The sequence below is a fragment of the Bombus pyrosoma genome, linkage group LG1 (genome assembly GCF_014825855.1).
Source record: "Bombus pyrosoma isolate SC7728 linkage group LG1, ASM1482585v1, whole genome shotgun sequence".
Lineage (NCBI taxonomy): Eukaryota > Metazoa > Arthropoda > Insecta > Hymenoptera > Apidae > Bombus > Bombus pyrosoma.
In genome coordinates, this window is record NC_057770.1 from 9176021 (window position 1) to 9196352 (window position 20332).

General features: G+C 38.5%; 1 protein-coding gene across 3 annotated transcripts in view; it reads right to left on the bottom strand.

Moving 5' to 3' along the window:
* LOC122565869 overlaps window positions 1-17926 on the bottom strand; it is a 126993-nt gene extending 109067 nt beyond the window's left edge. For 2 of the 3 annotated variants that reach the window (XM_043722350.1, XM_043722339.1), the window contains exon 1: window positions 17415-17926. In XM_043722350.1, the coding sequence (XP_043578285.1) occupies window positions 17415-17428 (14 nt within the window). In that variant the 5' untranslated portion in view covers window positions 17429-17926. Of the gene's footprint in view, window positions 1-17399 lie in introns of all 3 variants that reach the window. The other variant, XM_043722321.1, reaches the window with a different exon arrangement.
* Between the last annotated feature and the right edge of the window lie 2406 nt (window positions 17927-20332).

Sequence of the window (20332 nt, forward strand, 5' to 3'; positions counted from 1 at the left end):
TCTGCACAAATTATTTTAATGAAACCCATCCCATCATAGTCCGTATTTCACACGAAAGTTTCCGAAGCACGTGCACCGACTTTCAAAGTAATACATTTTACCTTTACAGCCGAAAATCTGATATAATTTTTCGGCGGATGCGCTAAAGACCGCCGTTTCGATGCAATACGTTAACCACATTTTCTCTTATGGTTGAAATTGCAGGAACTTGTACTCGAGTACCGGTTCCCGTCTTGCAGATGTTATCAGGCGCCACTGCGATCCTCGCCACGTCTACCCTCGCGATTTTACAAAGGAGATGCTTCTGTTTATAGGATATCGATGCAGCTCCATGTTTTTTTAATCGCCGTTTAACGAAAGCCAATCAAGGTCTCTGACATTCTGTCAACGATTTATATGAGACTCATATATTATAAACAGAAAGTTGATGTGTTAATTATTGCGTTATTTACAGTCATTCATCAGTAGCGTGCTATCTTCGCGTGATATAAATTGTGAAATATTAAAAACAAAGTTGAAAGTAGTTAGTGAAGACGTACTTTAAAATATAGGGCGTTCCACGTTATTTCCCGTTAAATGGCACGTTAATTTTACCTCTATATTGTTGTTGTTATTATTAAAATATTATAAGAAAAAAAAAAACGAAATATTAAGGCTACTTGCAATTAGTATCGTATACCACAGTATACTATCGAACACATGTCGCAAGCGACGTCCATATGTTTTCAAAATCCACTCTTTCATTTTTGATTTTCTTTCATCTGGAGTTGTTTCAAAGCTTCTTCATTGGCACGATAAAATTTGAAATAATATCTTCGATAAATCAATTTTCATTAATTACGTATAACTCTTCGCCCTCTTGTAACCGCCCTTTATCCGATGCTTAAAATTCACATCGTCGCCTAAAGCAACCTCATTTGCTCGTTTCTTTTTGTCGAAAAGAAGATTGAATTAAATTAAATCGAATCTGCTGATTATTAATGCAAGGATAGACGGGATGATAGCATACATAGTTGAGCGCTGTGAAAAGCTGAAGACGCTTATCTCGCCGTGAAGCGAACGTGTCATGAAAAAAACCATCATTTATTTTCCTCTGGCGGGTATCTACTTGCAAATCACGATTTTCCGCGTTACATCGTACATGTAAATCGAGAACACGGCGCCGAGAGAGAGATTCCAACTAAAGATGTTGTCTGCGATCGCGGGATGAACCTTCGAAGAGGTTTGCAATCTCTTCGCCGTTGCGGAGGAAAGAGAGTTCGGACGGGAACCAGGAGATCACGACGATAATGATGATGACGGCGATTACGAGATGACGAGAGAACGATGAGGGCGCGAAGCATGGCAAAATGGCTCGTAAAACAAATCGACGAGACTCGTTCGATGTTGGCCAAGTTACAAAGGTGCGCCTCGGCCGTTTACGACCCTCGGCCGCGATCGTATCTCGACAGCCCGTTGACAGACAGGTTTAATATCGTTAGACCGTTTCATTTAGGATTCGTTTAAGCTCAGTTACATGCGTTGGCGCGAACGGTTTCATGCAAATAACGTCGTCTTTGGACTTAGGTTAATTATACGGACAACCACGCCACGCTGCAGGAGAAAAGGTTCGCGCGCTTTTCGTCTGTCACTTGCTCCAAATCTACTTATACCTATGTATATATGTACGATGCTATACTTGGATTTTCAAGCGTTTTGTACGATTGAGACTCAGTAATATTTCTTCTTTCTTTTATTGAGCGAATTTGTATCTTTGAAAGAGAATTCTTTGAAAAATTATTTCGCTGTACACAATCTTCGTTATAAGCGGAAAATATGAATTATAAATATATTATCTTCTAAAGTTATCAGGTTATTATTGATTTTGTGTTTTAAATTATCATTGAGTTATAATAAAGTGTTTCGAAAATAGGAGAAATTATTAAAGATATAATTACAGACAATAATTTATTATTTGTATTATTTATATTTATCGCTGTGTAGAATTTCTATAGAGGTAAAGATAAAGATATATTCCCTCTCGACACGGTTTATATGTATTTTATATTATCGTTTATTATATTTATTTTACTTATATGTACTACATATAAACCGAACCCATCTAAATCAATTACAATATAAAAGATAAAACCTATACTTGTCCTGTGTCAATGTCAATATTATAAACCAGTTGGACACATGTTAATAACTACATATCTCAATCCTATTGAAAAGGAGAATTGATCGATGCACAAGTAAATTGTAATACATTGTATCAACGTATAAATTACATTGAAAAATATCCATTAAACAGACTGACGAAAACAGAAATACTCGTTTGAAAGTATCCTCCGCTATTGGTAATCGTAAGTAGTATAATCCGATTACAGCTCGACCGTTCACTAAAGGAAACGCGAAAGCCAGACGAGTCACCATCGCTCCATCTCGCGTCTTTTAAAAGAGCGCATTAATAAAATGATAACTGGCTGCTGATACTCCCAGTATTGATGTTGATGAATAGTTCGATGTACAGATATTCGCAGCCCATTTTATTGCTATACGCGCATATTCCCCTTCAACGCGGATTAAGCCGCCTGTTGCTGGCTAACAAAAGAAGGAAAGCGAAGGTTTGGACATGTTTCAAAAATTTTGAAAACGAGCGTACATGTAACTTTGCGCGTAAAGGCGAGAAGAAAGGCGAGAACGGAATGCGAGGACATTGCTCATTAGCCACCGAGCAATCAGATTATAGAAGCTGCCTTGGCAAGCCTGGTGGCAGCCTGTTTCGTCCTCGGCTTGATTGGCCAGCGTCGATACTCTTCGCGAGACAGGGACCCTTTCCTAAGTATTTTATCGAGAACCACGTCCTCCATCGAGCGGTGTTTCAATGATTTTATTATTTGGCGCCTTGAACATCGCCGTGTCATTATGCAACGGCTCTTAAGCGTAAACCCCTTATCTGTTGTGCGGCGATTACTTTCGCTCGAACTTGAAGTACTTGTTCTTGCACATTATTGGCCACTTAATACGATCGTTATATCTTAACTCGTCTGCACCGGAGAACAGAATAGGTAGCGCTTCTCTAGTAGTTACGTATCGCGGGAGCAATGTCTGTTAAACGTTAGTTTCTTTTGTTGTTGTTTCTTGCTTTATGTTAAGATAAATGCGACATTATTTTAATAACCTGAACTTTATATTTAAAGCAGAGCTATTCCTTACAACTTTTTGATATCCAGAAAATGGAAACGGTTATGAAACATATAAAGATCGTTCACGAGCCGGCTAAATCGTAGCTTGCGCGTCTTCGGGACAGCAAGTCGATAAATATTAACGTTTTTTACCATGCTTGTATGTATGAATTAAAAAAATTAATTTTCGAGTCGTAATTAATTTAATTTAGATATTGTCGTGTCGTGTCCTAAAATAATATAAAATAATTCCTAATCCATTGCTTTAAAATGAGAAACATATTCATCGCTTTAACTATGCAGAGTAGAAAGAAATGTTAGAGGTCAATTTTATTAAGTTCAGCGGCTACCCAAACGACAAAAAAGATTTGCTTTTAAAAAGAATGCAATTATGTATACGTTCAACTGTGTTTAATATTTCTGTCAAAAATCGATGTTAAATATAAAGGTTTATTTTGCTGTATGTATCATAGCGTATTTATTTGTACCCAGCATTAAGTTGATGTTTTACATTATGCAAGAAACTAGTAATAATATATTACTTGAGCAACGGACTATTATAAAATGATTTTATGCGCTTCTATTCATAAGCTACTGCATAATTCCATTGATAAATCTATCGATAAAATAGTAACATCTAATACAAGTTTCTATCAAATACAGGGAATTGTACAGATTACTTGCTACCTTAAATGTTCGATGATCGCGTTTTATTTATTTTCCCATAAATAAAAGATCACAAACGGTACAAACTGGCACAAACACCTTCAGCGTATTCAATATTAAAACCGATACATCTTGCTACGATCTGATAAGCGAAAACGTATGCTCCGTAAAAAGCACGCATCTTGATATAATGAAGACATTGCCACACTCCCAGGCGACACGATGTAGCTGGGAAACCGTTACAATTACATCGAAATATTATGAAGTATACTGAAAGTTATAATTACATTGTTGAAACGAAATTGATCGTTCCGAAGTTAAAGCGGTTCCTCGTATATCAAATTAGTAGTGAAACGATGGGCATGTAAGGGCACGATGAGCGTACGCGTGTAAGCGAAACGACGATAAAGAGGACAAGCACGATGAAGACGAGGAGAATGTTTCTTACGAAAGATAGACCATCAAAGGAGGGGGACAGGTCGAACGTGTGGTCAAAGGAAGGAGGAAGAGAGATCAAGACGCGAAGCGAGGACCGATCAATCGAGGCGAAGTGACAGGCGGCCGGTGGTATCGCGAGCATCGACATGACGACAAGTGCCTTGCACACCGTTCCGAATTACCTGCGGGGCTATAAAGCGTCTCTTCATTTCGCTGACGTAGGTATACTCGTAACAGTGAGTCGGACCGAAACATGCTTGACAAACGCAACGATCTCGTAGGTCTTTAAATTGAACGTTACTTCGAAAGTAAGCTAATGAGTGAGCTAAAAATATATCACTTTACGTTAGGTGTAGAATAGAACGATCAGCTCATTGTTTTATACTCTGTGTACTCGCTTTTGTTCGTTAAATGTATCTTCGTATCTAAACATTTTATTATATTACGTGTGCGAAAGAGAAGCCTATGTTTTCAGTTTTATATTGCGAAGGAAATACATTTTCATTTTTATAAACCACCGAAGCATCGGGGCTGTTGATATTATCTACTGACCACCTTTTTACTTATTGGCTATTTCGATTCAATAATTTCGAACCTGAATACTTCTCTTCTAAGCACCTTGTCGTACTAAATATTTGCAGAAAATTGTAACATTAAACGAGGAATTAGAAGAAGGGAGAATATAATCCATTCGCTAATTTGATTTTAAGCATCTCATAAAAGAAACCTAAAGAAAGACATTGATTTATTGAATTGCAAAAGTAACAATGTTTCGCACAAACGACGCAAGAGCGGTTAAGTCTTAAATAGAGCGTACACTAAAACTGTGCTATTACATCACGGTAACGTTTTATAAAGTCGTGGGAAATGAAAGAAGTGGCGGAATGGCAAAGGAGCGGAATAGATGTTGTCGCGGCTAAATTGAGATGGTAATTTTTCGTTGGTAAGTACAACGCCGCAAAGAACCCCGTCATCGTGCTCATGTGCAAAAGAGGCGGTCGCGAGAGAGACTGCGAGCAGATGGATTAATGTAAAGGCGTACGACCCTAACAAGCGAATTATCTCCGAGATATATTGTGCCGCTTCACGGGTGGTTAACTCCGCGCGAGCAGTCCTCTCAAGAAAGAGGAAGGAAGTAAGAGAAGGACAAAGATGAAGAGAAGAAAATGAGAGAAAGAGAGCAAAAGAGAGAAGCAGAAGAGTCCCAAGAGTACCGATGACGAGCGGTAAGAAAGTAGGAGAAGGAAAAAGAAAGCGAGATCAAGCAGCTTCCAAGTTGAGATGACTGTGGCCTGCCTCCTTCCGCCTCGTCCCCGTCGTAATGCCTTGTAAGCTCTACTAATCTCCTTACCGGTCTTCTCTCTTGTTGATTTACCGAGATGTTTTCATTGTCTTTGCTGACTATAGTAACCGATCGTAAAAAGTCGCGACAAGCGGTCTTTTCAGCGAACGTTATCCGTATCTATGTGCTGTCGATGCGATCGTTCTCTAAAAGAACCCGATCTGATTCCACAGCACGCTCCGATTATGCGATTCCATCGACTTTTCACGTTCACTCTAATCGTAAGAACTTTTTAATGATCCAGTAAAGTTTCTTTTCGTGTCGACATGGAAAATGTTCACGATCGATTTTCAGATACGTGATCGTTGTGATAATTTGTGTTTTGTCGCCTGTGATTTTGGTAGAGAAATTATATAGCGTTGTCTGATTGGATCGTGCAATTAATTGTGAAATTGTTAGCTAGATCGATGATTCGATTAATTACAACGTTGAATCGATTGTCGAATGATTTTAGTCAGCCCGTTTTAACTCGTGGTCTTATACAAGATGAAAGTAGGTTTAATAAAATTCATTATGCAACTATATTGACGCTGTCTCGAGAGAAGATCTTACGATAATTTTAATTCTGTCGTTATATGCATATGAAACTCTAATATATCAATTAAAAATTTCTCCTTAAATTCCTACAACAAAGAAGCTACTCGATATCGGTAAAAGTAACGTAGTTTTATATAACACACGGTTAAGTGATAACGTGAAAAAGACATATTTTCGTGCAAACGACAAGAAATGTGTTAATACGTTATCTCATTCGTGGTTATAATGATAAGCTGCTACAAAACCAATAAATCAACTCGTATTGCATCGTATTTCTTTTACCTGTTGTTTATTAGCTTCAGACAAAAGACCTGACAATAACCACACGGGTTTTTATCGTACCACGATGTTATTACCGTAGCAATCATAAATTTCCAAGCGACAATCACCAACGTACGTCGAGCCAAAGACAAAATGTCCATCGCAATAATTAACACGAGTATCTAACTCTCTGGTGTCCTAATTATCGTTCAGGCGTCCGAGAGGAGAGTTTAGTGACCCTCTCCCGATTTGCAGAAAATGCAGTCAAAAGCTGCCTGCCGCTGCAGATACGTAGAAGCTTGGAATCTTTGGTTCGGTGGAGCGACGACTTTTTCTTGGAAGAATAATATTTTCTTATGACGAGCGGAGAGAGGAAACAAACTCTCTCCTCGTGTCCCAACCTACCACGCCGATCAATGGGGGAACCGAATCCGCCTCTGCGTCTCCGCGATGAATTTTTCCACGGCACGCACCGACGAACAGAGAATATAATGGCGGTACATTGCACCCCGAACATAAATTCTGCGATCAAAGTGCATCGCGTCGCACCAGGGCGAACTTTAAGGATTTTATGTGATTAAGTTCTTCCACGTCTCTCGCTCTTTTCCCTGGATTCCACCTTTCGTCTATCTCGTTCGTTTTCGTTCGTTTCACGAGTGATCCAGCTTATCCCTTTCTTTCTCTCCTCTTATCGTTTCACTCGTACACCCTCTCCTTCCCACACACCCCCGATTTCCTCTGTCGGCTGTCTTCTTTTCTTTATCTCTTCGGCACTACCACCATCTCCGTCATCGATTGGCCACCTCGTTCCTTGCCGTATACCCTTCCCGTGTCCATTCTTTTCTAGGCCGGTAATACGACGCGATAGATCCTAGCGCTTTATCGAGTTCGACTCCAACACGGACGACAAATCGTCCAAGTTTTAAGTATTTTCAAAAGGAATCTATCCTGCGAAAATATCGCGGACCCGATGTTCAGACACGTTCCCAATACTTGTGCGATAGCGGGTAGGTGGTAGTATCGGAGAGTTTGCACGGAGAAAAGAAGAAAAGGGGGGGTGGAAATGCGAGAGAGGGAACGAGGAAAGAGATAGAAAGCCGAGGAAGCTGGCCATAAAATACGTGTGCATGGATGCATTTACGAAGTCGCAGGCCCGTGGCAACCAAGCCGAGTTTCTGCAGGATGAGGGATGAGGGTGTAGCAGGAGCGGTTGGTCCCTCTTCTCTCTCACGTAGCAAAGTTGCTGCCAGTTGTTTTCCAGAGGCACAAATTTATAACTTCGTCTCGCTTCGAGAAGTTCGAAGAGAACGAACGAAAAGTCATCGCAACCAGAGTAGGGGGTTCGATATTAGTTTTTCGTAGACGAATTGGCAGCGCGTATCCTGGTTACGTGCGGCTTCTTCAATTAGCACGATCAGAATGGATAATATTCCTCTCGACCCACTTTTCACCGAGATCTTGACCAAGTTTCTAATAGACGGTATATTTCGAGCGAAGTTTCAATAACGACGATAAGAAAATTTGTACGATGTGGCTGTGGTCGTTAAGGAAACTATGTAGGTTACGGTAAATCTAGGCATTTCCCGTTGCGTTTCAAACGTGAATATTCAGGTTCTTCGCGCGATTCGCGGGCCAAACAACCGTGTATCCGCGAAAAGACAGAAGCCAATGAGATGCGAATAACGATAATACTGGTTTCTAATGGAAATGTAATGTATCAGGAAAATAAATAAAATAAAAATATTTCGTTCAATTTTCTAACCGAAATCATTTTTTCTCCTATCAAGTAATCGAAATCTTTTTAATCGCACAATTTGCACAAAACGTCGAAACTTCAAGAATTTTTTTCAAGCATTCTTCAAACTGCAAATAAAATCTTAATAACCATAGAAATTACAATAACATTACAAACGAAAATTCTAAGTAACAAAAATATTAACGATATATTGACAATATTATAGACTCAAATATTTCTTCATTTCTTAAAAGAAGAAATACAGGAATAGTGAAATTTCTATTCAGTTTTATGCCATTTCTGCGAAATATCAAAATACGTCTGCAACACTTATCGGGTATGATTTTTCAAGAAGAAAGTAGGTAACATTGCGAGGTAACATTGTAAAGGAAAATCCTAATAAGCGAAAATTAGTACGTCATGCGGTCGGCAACTCGAATGAACCGTATCGGAGATTTTCTGGAAACGTGATCAGCCCTGTTATTTTCTCACATTGGTACCGTGACGCGTCGTAATTTTCACTCGGCTAAGAATGACCAGGCCTCCAGGCATTCGGAATTCAAGTCGAAAATTGTGCTAATCCCTTTAAAGTGACCCGTGTTCCGAATGATCGGTCGGCGAGGCGTAAGTAACACAACAGGTAGGTAGGAACAGAGGGCCACCGTGATTCTAGAGTAGAAGAGAGGGAGAAAGACAGAGGTTGAAAGAACAAAAGCTACGCCCAAGCTCTACAGGTGCTCTCGTGAGTGGCTTTTCGTTCGTTTGGATAACCGCGGACAAGTCGCCAAGGCGTTAGAGCAAACAGCGACCAAGACGAACTTTCTAACGCTACGCTAACGCCGCTGGCTGGTCCCCTTCTTCCTCAGTCCCTCCAAGGTCTCCGCTCTTTCATCCTACCTGTCCATTTTCAACCGCGAAACTGTCAGTTGTCTAGAAAGAATGTAGTTTTAATTTACGAGGAGGACACTTCGCGGAATCATTCTTGTTGGATTCATTCAATATTCCTTCGCTGTATTTAATTTTGGAGCAACGATGAAGTCAGTGTGAGAGAAATATGATGAAAGGATTTTTTATACTGCTTAGACAGCGATGACAGTTTTGGATAAATTTAATTAAGACGACGATATGTATATTGTGGTTTTTATTGTATTTTGTAGGCTTTTATTTTATACTAACAGTTATATTTGGATAAAGATTGATACCTAAGAGAATTTCATTTGTTTTGTTATTGCTGTTTTGTATGGATTTTAAGGGGAAAGGGAAATATAAAATTTATATGGAAATGAAAATATTTTATATAAATTACATAGTATTTTGTAATTTGTATAAAATTGTTTAAAATAATCTATAAACTTTTGATTATTTCTCAAAATATAAGATCCGTTATTTGCAAACGGAGTACATGTAAGTAAAGGCAAATACTCGTACGTACGGCAATCAACACGTTTCGATTTGTTTGCTCTTATCACGTTTCACGTGACTATGACTTAGTCGGTAAAATTGCAATGTCACTTCACAGTTAACGTACACACAACCGAAAAGAATTAATAATTCTTAAGTAATTGGATTAAAGTATTTGAAAAATCTAAAAATTGATTCATCGAATAAAATAATCATTTCAATGGAGAAATAGAGAACAATTAAAATTAATATCAAACGTACAGAACGTACTTTCTTCTGTAACATAGACACAAGAAACGATCTGAAAAGGATTATTCGTTAAAGACAAACCCTTGTTTATTTATTTACTAGAAGCCCATAGATATTATAAATTGTATCCTGCGCTTGTGTGTTTTTTTTTTTTTTTAATTTATAAAAGGTTTCTAGACTACGTAAAAGAATAATTTAAAAAAAAAAAAAGAAAGATCAGAGAGAACAAGCCGCTTAGATTAATACGAAACGTGCAGAAGTTCGAACGGAGTAAAAAACGTGAGAAACAACTTTGAGAATGCACCGTATAGATGATCTTTCGTGGGAGTGATAGCAGGACAAGCGCATTGGCCGGTTCGGTCCGTAGGGATCGTCAAGGACCGTTTTACGATCGCCGATGAACACAGATCAACAATCGGGAGACGATAGCCGTCTCAATGAGACGCAGTAAACTGACTTTATTGTGGGATCTAAAGTGCAGAATATCCGACCTGCTCAAAGAAGTGCGAACGCGTCTCGTAACGGCACCTGACCCGCTCCTACCGGATGCGCTTTAAATACTGGTACCAAACAATGGGCTGGACCGCGCGACGCCGGAATATGATTTACAGTACAATTCCTGCGACGCGGAACGTAAACAGGTACACAACGCCCACTACTTCGCGTTGTCGATATATAAATCGTGAGATGTCGCAAGTTTCGGAATGAAAATGGTGATACCCCGTTACGCAACCAGTTTGCCCGTGCACACGCGAGTACTATATCATTTTGTTAGTTATTGCGCTCGTAGAAGCGGCTATGTGTGTCTTGTGAGTTTAATTATTCGATAAATTCGATAAAATACTTTTGTATGTAGGATCAGGAAAATACTCCAGCACTAGTAGCCGCCTTTATAAATATATTATGTGTATTATGGGAAATTGTTACTGTTACAGGACTTGATTATATTCGGCAAGTTTAATACAAATCTGAAAGTGCATTATAGAAATTACAAGATATTTGGTACAAGTATATGTAAGTATATTAAAAGTAGACAGACAATTATCCGTTATACTTGATTACAACAGTAAATCTGAATACTCAGTTGGATCGTACTTAACGCTGTTATACGTTTAAGACAACTGTTCATACTACGTTATGTTAACTTCTTACCAAGTTTATGTTTGCAATAAATGTCACGTTACATCTGTATACATTTTCAGATTTGTTCCAAATTTTGCCAACATGATCATAGCAGCCGTATCTCGTTACGGTGCTAATGAAATTTCAGAATGTTTTACACAAGACGTACAACATGAGCCATAAAAGACTTTCTATGTTAAGTGTTCAAATACTTTCATGCATGCCAGTGTACCTTACTTGGTAAGATTTAGCAGAGAAGATCCTTTTAACGAAATGAATGCAAGAAATTAAATGTAATACCGATAATAAGGTAAAGAGATTCAAGTTACACGAATTAAGTCGCTTGAATCCAGGTAACTCGGCTGAATAAAGCTTAATCGTTCGATAAATTCAAAATATTCCTTATATAGTTTATCCAGTAAGATTCAGTGGAGAGAGCTCTTTAATGGAATGAATACAAGGAACTAAAAGAGGTTAATAGTACGAAGCGCTGAATATGTACTTCGATCGGGCGTTTACCCCTGCTTGTCCGAATATATAACCACCGCCTCGGAGTTTATTTTTCAAATGTCGGTCAACGATGGGAATAATATAATTCGGAATAATATCGGACTCGATAATAATAATATCTATGCTAATTGTTCCCGTATCTTTTACTATCAGTCTCGTTCATCTTTCTCGTATCGAGACCGATACAAACAAGTTACAAGGGGATAAGCTTCGTTTTGTTCTCGATAATAGCGAACTTGCTTCCAACATCGAATCGGGGAACAGATTATAATATAATAATTGCGAAATTATAAAAATAAGAAGCTTATTGTCCGTTTGAGAAGAATAAGAAGCTTATGCAAAACTCTTATTGCTTATCGAGTCTGTTTAAGCGAACTGTTTACAATATGAGAATGTATAATATTTATACATATCGCACAACAATTTCAGCGTTTTAGAATATTAATACTAAAGGGCATAGACGCTTAATTAACTGGCTTGTTTATGGTCGTCCTTCTTCGTTAGAAATAAAACCATTGACTTAGTTTCGTTCCGTGATGTTATCCCGAAGGGATAAAATCGGAGGAGAAAAGAAAGCCAAAAAAGATAATGTCGCTGCATGCTCTCTCGCTATCTCGCTATCCATTATTTTTCTTTTTAAACGACTTTTTGGCCAGGTCTTTTCAATCATGACAAATAAACTTGTTACTCGATGTTATTGAATTTGAGAATTGACCGGAAGTAGAAAAATTTATCTACTATTTCATTCAGAGGAAGGTGGGAGGAATTTTTGTCTCTGCAACGAATAGTAATAAATGAAACAAATATTGGCACCATTTTTACTACCTTGGCAGAGGCAGTCTATTTATACACAGAGTGATTCAGGTCTTTCTGTGAAACAATGCTAGCGTACTCGTGTTATATCAGTAAAAAAAAAAGACATCGCATTGCCCTATGAATATTTTATAAGAAGGTTACAACGAAGATTAACAATTGAGGTAACAACGGGCTGGTTTTTTATTCGATAATTCGCAAAAGTAAATTATTCGCATTTATATCAGTTCCATTTTCAAGTATTCTTTATATTCATTCTTAACAAATCTCAATATTTTTCTGACAATCTATTTCGTTAAAATCTATCTTTGAAACCAATGCTCATTTGTCAAACAAAAACTCATCGAATAAAAACTCAATCATTTGCCATTTCTTCATACCTTTCTTGTTACTTTTTAATATACAGCATTTATGATCCCATATTTCTTTTATTTTCGCTTATAGAATGTGCTAGCATGATTTGGCAAAAAATACCTGAATATCTTCTATATTAAAAGAACACTTCGCAAACTAAATTACTTTACACTCTGCCTGATAAATAATTTAACAATACGATAATATTACGTTAAGAAACTGAACTATGAGGCTCCAAACTATACCAGTCCCTGAATGATCGATAGTTGAAAACTTTATCTTGTATATTTCACGATATTATTGGAATTCACTGGAGACTACTTCGCGCAACATTCCTTTAAGTTAGCGATGTGACGAAAAGAATGCGAAACTTACTTTTCAATGGTAAAACTCCTCGAATGCTTTCTCTATATCGATGTCTATATGAATATAACGCGGATCCTTCTTGCATTTGTTTTATGCGGACCGACATCGAATCCCGGGCTTTAAATTCGGTGAACTTACTACCGTCAATGACGCGTGCTATACAAACGCGGTACCCAGTCGGGCGCAAAGGGCGAACGTCACGTTACTTTACATTCTTTGCCGAATTTTACGACGTAGCTGTACGTTGTAAAAATCAATATAGGGAATTCGTATGTACATGGCAGCAAAGTATCGGAGCAAAAGGTTTCGCGAACAGAAACTTTCAGCTCGAAAAGGGAATCGCAACGTCTCCGCAGTTTCTCCCACAGTTTCTCTCTTGTATTACAGATTGTAAAATTTTTTAAATATTTAGATAAAAAATTTTTTATTTCACAGCACTAGGTATTTTGTACATCGTGTTTGAATATAAAATGGATGAAATACGTTTGTTGCGAGTATATAATACTGCGTATTCTCTTACGTTCTCTATTGTATTCGCGAGTTTACGTCATTTTTGTAGGAAAGTTCTTTAAAATACTTTGTCATTTCGTACCATTTCAACGCTTCTCTAGCTACGTAAAAACCCGTTATTTGCGTATGCTAACACTTGGAACAAATAATAACCGAATCATAATGATGTTTTGCTCAAGGAGTGTTATTTTCCACTTCGAGGAAAGTAAAAAGATTGAGAATTGTTTGCGAGGCTGTTGACTCGTGAATTTCTTTGAAACACGTTTCTAATTCTCTACTTTGATATTTCATATCTTTTCCCCTTTACCAAGTCGTTTCGTGGTCTTGCAATTAAAATATACGACTGCTTACTTTCCTTCGAACATCCTAAAGCTGTTCGTTAAAAGCGTATAACATAAGAGAATCTGTACTCATGAAAACATTTTTACAGATAAACAGATGAAAAACTGATAACCAATATTACATAATAAAATATTAATTGTTCCAATTAAATATAATAATGTCGTCAAAACGAATACGTAATATGCGATTAGTGTCAATGACAATATTAAATACATCCTTAAAAGCAAAATATAGTATTTTAAAGTAAAATTACCGCAAACTACAAATACTATCCTAAAACCGATCAAAACTTTATCAAGATACGATATCAATAGCGACACCGTATCACGAAATAACCTATTGAAAGAATAATGGGATCATCGTACTATCTATGACCGAGTAACCTTTCATACCTATAAATAACATTTCCAAATTATGTTCGAAAAAGAGCTACAATTCTAGTAGCTTTGTTCAGCTGCAAACTCTTCTTAAAGAAAAAAGCAGCAGTGAAGGCGCTGCTTTCGACAAAGCTGCAAATAAATAACGACCTTGCCGTCGACTAAATGTCAATCTCGGTAAAAAAGTGCAAGTCGTCGAACAAGCTACATACACAAGGTACATTTTAGGGAGGCTCTATGTTGAGAGCGGTGCATCGATTATCGAGGAAGTATTTACGATCAACTATGGGCGCCGATAATGTGGGCGGTTTAGCTCGTGCGAACGTGCACACTGCACACACGTAATCGAACATTTATGAAGTGTCCATGGTAATAATGAACCGTGATTATAATGCACACGTCCGAAGAAGTGCGTCTGGATGCGACGGCGCGAACTCGGTTACACTGTTCAGGGTGAACGAGTCAAGGCCCCTGTGTTTCTTCTGCATCGGGCTTTTTCTTTCTCTCTCTCTCTTTCTGTCTCTTTCTTTCTCTTTGTGTGTGTGCCCACTATCCTATAGCTTGCAACGACCCAGTTTTGTTCATCTCCAAGATACGACGTGAGCACAAGTACGAATGGGAGAGTGGGAGAAGATAAAGAGAGGAAGAAAGGGGGAGGGCAGATGGGGGAGAAAAAAGAAGTAGGAAGATCCAGGAAACAGAGAGAGCGCAAGCAGGTAAGCGAGGAATCGCGATTGGATCTGTGCCAATTCCTCTCGGCAGATACGCCGATTTGAAATTCAACGCGATGAAAGGTTTGCCTTCTCTTCTCTTCTTCCCATCCCTGTTCGTCCACTTCTCCTTCGTATTCTAGCGCGCGCTTTCGGCCGCGTCCAACTCGCTAAACTAGTTCGGCCCTGTAATATACGCGGACTCTAAAGTATATATCCCAGTTCGCTAACCCAGAGACCGGAAGCACTGGCAGCCTTTCAAGTTTGGCAGGTTCGAAATCCTTTTAATTCAGATTGAATTCTTAATCGGCTGAAGTATTTTTTTTTTTTTTTTTCTAATTTCATTAACCCCTCCGGTGGTAATGGAGGAGCCGAGAATGTCCTGCAGACCGAGTTTCACGTGGGTGATGGCGTTAAATTGGAAGTGGCGACGTTAAAGATAAATGCACGTTTACGTTTCGTTGTGAAATATTAGCATTCGTGAATCGTTCGCTACGATTCGTCGTAATGACGTAAGAGTTTGATCGGTTTATCAGAAAATTTGGTTGATTCTATGTACTCGAAACATGTGAAACGTGCAATTTTTAAAGAGTATTGCACCGATCCCTTTATACATGTAAAAATTAGGAAATTAAAATTATACATGAGAAACGAAAATCTCGACAAAATTGAATATTCGTTTAGAACCTAATACAAAAACTAAATTGTCGAAACTTTTTCATGTCACCAAAGAGTGACAGTCTAACGCGTGCCTAATTTTGGTACCGAAATATATAAACTGCAATTTTTCTTTATATAATCACTTGCATTGATAATTATAATATATTTAAATATATTTAGAATCCCTGATCCTAGTCTAGCATATAGTAAACTACTTTCTGATAAAAGAAAATTCTATCTTGAACCTGTTATGTCAAAAATTCCCTTAGTATATTTGCTCCAGAATAAAAATATAATATAAAAAATTGATTCTATCTAAAGCATACATTTTTCCGCATTTGTATGAAACACAATCGATCGTATTATAATAAATAAAGGCAAAAGAAGAAAATATGTATAGTGTTATCCAGGAATTTATTACTTAGAAAAGAATGTGATATGAGAAAAGAAAAAAAAAGAAAGAAAAAGAAAGAGTGTATCGTGTATCAGTGTGAATGTGTGAACGATCCATGCGTAATGTTCTTATGTAAGACTGGTTTAGGTTTGTAGGGGTCAGAAGACGGAAGCAGATTAAATAGAAACGGGTCGTCGATCACGGATTCTTTTGGAAATTCGCCCCCCTTGCAAAGTCGCGCGTTACATGGCTCTTTGTACGGCCAGAGAACAACAAAATGAGGGGCAAGCGAGAACGTCGTTGACTCGGAAATATCGCGAAGGGTCTCGCTTTTGACGAAACTTCACGAGCCGTAAGGGCCATCATTGCGCGTGCAAGTATGTGTCACAAGGGATCGAGATGTTTCTTTCGTACGAAATTCTCCGTCTGGGTAACGTGTTCGACGAGTACGTAAAACCTCCAACAGGGAATACGTTTTTGTCTGTGTGAAAACAAGTCGCGAATTTGTTGCGTCGACTATCCGATTGCTCCGTCTTGGAAACTAATCCTGTGCACTTAGAAATCTCCGTTGCAATCCACTTATTGCGTTAATCCGTTGACACGCGCGTATTTTCGACGTAGCAAACAAGAAAAGACATCTTTTGGACGGGACCTTTTAATTTCACGGGATAAAAAATAAGAAGATTACAACAGTAGAATAAGATTGCGAAAATTCAAGGAAGGATAGACGAGTCTATTTGATCTTTAATTCAATTTTATGTAATTTTCCCATGAAGAAATGCTTTTATTTGAGAGATACATACGAGCTTGCTACAAGGAGATTTCATAGTCGATACGAAAGTGTAAGCAATTTGAAGAATTAGAAAATTTTTTAAGTTAAAAAATTATCATACATTGTTATAATTCTACAGAACGTTATAGTTGTAAAGGCGTACCAACAATAGCAATTTGTTACTTACCACAATGTATAGATCAATGGTTTGATTATGTGCGAATTATATTTAAAAAAAAAATGCACACAGCTAGCTTTAAATTTGTAAAAATCATTTCCTTATAAATTATTAGAATAATAAAAATGTAAGGAAAGAAATAAAAGAGACGCAGCTTCTTTTTGCGTAACAAGTAACATAAATATGAAGCAACCGTAAATGAACCGGCATTTCGATCAACAAAAAAAAATCAGCACAACGAACACAGATCGTTCAAGTCACATTTTTTAATTAAAATTTCCATCGAAATATTCACTACTAAAAATCATCGAAATTGTAAGCGTGTAGTTAAAATCCGTTACCGTGTAAAAAGTACGTGACAAATCCTCGATTGTATCCACATCGCGATCGCAAGTGTGTCCCGTGAGTGTTGCCTCGTAAGGTGTCGGGTGAGAAATCAAGTAGAAAAGTGAGAGAAGCTCAGCTTATCGAAGTAACTACGAAGACACCACGTACATTTCGTGCACTGACCTTATAACGAACATGTGTCTCCCGTGGTCCCTGGATGGACAGTCATTGGGTCTCACACGGGGTGGCTCGTAGCAGTCAGACGACGGTGGTTTAAATATGTATTCACGCACGCACGCACCGTGCCGGCACGACCTTGACGTGGCGGGTACTTGGCGACGGACACGCGTGCACGCAGCGCGCCGTCGTGGGATCCTCGTGGCCCGTCCGGATAGATGCACGAAAGATCGAACAGGTTCGAATCTTCCGTTAGCCGTGTCGATCCTCACCGATTACTTTCTCTTCGTCAACTATATTTCCTTCGTTCTTTCGTTTCGCTCGAACTTTTCTTGGTTTCGTTTCTTGCTGTCGTTCTCCGAAATCACCGAAATCGCGGGATAATCGAGACGATGACGATGACGCGAGAACACCAGGAAGGATGACAAGGAAGACAACGACAGATGAAAACGAAGACGAAGACGAAAACGAAGACGACGAGGACGACGACGACGACGGTGTCTCGTGGCGGTGGTCGATAGCGCGGCGCTCTACTGACGTCGCGACGCTTCGTCGTGTCGTGGCCCGCGGCTCCTACTCGCCCTCCCTCCGCTACCCCCCACGACGACCCACGACGCCCTCAACTCACTCCGGAACAACCCGGAAACTGACGAACCTCCACCCCCACTTCTGAAAACTACCCTTATTTTCTACCCCCACCAACACCGCCGCCCCCGCCGCTACCACCTCCACCACCCCCACCACAGTTACAGGCCGTCACCGCCGCCGCCACCCTTGCACGAAGGACGAAGGACGACGCGATTCGACTCTATCACGCGGAGGAGCTTTCCTCCTACACTGAAACTCTTTTTCTTTTCGTATTACTTTCTTCCCGAAAGGCGGACCGGTCTCTCTCTTTCTGATTTGCTGCTCACCGACCTCACCAACTAAAGATACGCGTCATCGACCAAAAGCCACTTCCGATCAGCCGATTTCTGGTTCACTGGATCCGTGACATTCGCGACGTTTTTGATTTCATTGACGTAATAAGCGTTACCATCGCGAAATACAAAGATTCCACTTCGGTGAATTTTATTTAAGTATAGATCATCGAATTCTCTCATCTAGTCCGTTATGCGGAAGCGTGTCGGTTCGAACAAAACGATTTCGTTCTTGTCAAGCAATTGCGCCAGATTATAGGGGTAGTCGTGTTATTCGTCTTCTTTCTGCTAACTAATAACTTTGTAGAATATTTCTGTTTGATCGTAAAAAAAAAAAAAACTAGTTTTCATTTATCAATGTATAATCGGCTTTTACTTTCCTTTCGATTTATAAAAGTAACTTAATCTAGATTCTATCAACGGCATATTCCTCAACCGCAGGATACGTGACATTTTAAATTTCATTGTTGAAGTAAGCGCCGCATCGGATAAAAGACGCCAGATTTTCATTGAGTGGGTTTCCACAATGTATAAATCTTCAAACTGCAGTCCTCGACCCGTTTATTTCTCAAAGACACAAAGACGAACCTAGCCGGGACTAGTAAGCGAAAGTCGGGAACAGCTGGTGAGCTAAATTACAGCTATGAAGTTAAATTTGAGCTTCAATTTTACAGTAGGTATCGTTTCAACGTTCTGTTATTGTTGAACGAATTCGTTAAATCGCTCTTTTTCGCTTGTTTACGATTCGTTCGAATTTATTCGTTATTCCACTTTCCATCATTTCGGTTTAGCCATATTTAATCCTATTTTCGCAATTGTCGAATCGATTTCACAACTACTTTATTTATCACGCGACAGTAATTTCTCCGTCGACGTTCTCCGTTGTCTCCTTGATATAATTCAGTTGCAACGATTTCTAGGACATTTTCGATTCGTATTTAGCTTGCAAAAGAAGGATGCGTGACGCAATCCACCGATTTCCTGTAATAATATCCTGGATTCCCTGGATTTATGACGTCACTGACGATTTAGATTTCGTTGCACCGGATGAGAGTCGTGAAATTTTCAAGAAAAGAGATTCAACGATATATAAATCAGCGAGATGCAGTCCTCGACCCATTTATCTCGCGGAGTTAGAAACGTTCGGACAATAAGAGAATATCAGAAAACTCTACGTCCAAACACTAACCGATCTTCCTAAAAATCATCATTCAACGATCGCATAATCCTTCCACTGTCCGCTACAATTTTTATCGAAATAAAGATGTTAAAAATTTCTCGAGAAATACAACGATTTTCATTTCGTTCCTCGTATTATATACACAAGTACCAACAGGTATAATATCGTACACTGTTCGAACACTTTAGTCAATGCGTATGTATGTACATATTATGTTGCACATTGAAATAACCATACATGAATTTTACCAAAATATACAAATTAATGATGAATTAGTCCAGTAATTAGAAGCAACATTTACTACCCTTTCATGGAATCATAAAAAGCGACAAATTTAAATTAACAGTTAAAAATACAACAACAATACTTTATTATTTACTATATATATTATTACGAACATTTACTATTTTAATATCATTGATTGCATTAACATTGACTTGATACTTTGTAATCTGACTTCTAATTCAATAAATGAAGAAGCGAAGAAATTATAGGTTTGATCTCTATAAACTGGTTTTCTCGCATCAACTTAATCGTCCGATTAAGCTGCGATGATTATAATGAATAAAATTATTGCAGTTCAACTTTTTAAAAATAATTTTATAATCTTGTAGCGGCACATGAGTCATAGGACGATTCGAATCGAGAATGACTCATATTGTTGTTTTGCCTCGGAATATTAACATCGTTACGATATACGAAATGTAATAATAAACAAATTCCGGACAAAACAATATCGCCGCTACGTACAATCGTCAACCGGAGTCAAATTCAAACTTTCCGGTCCACCCCCGACCAATATAAGTAGACGATCATGCTCTCCA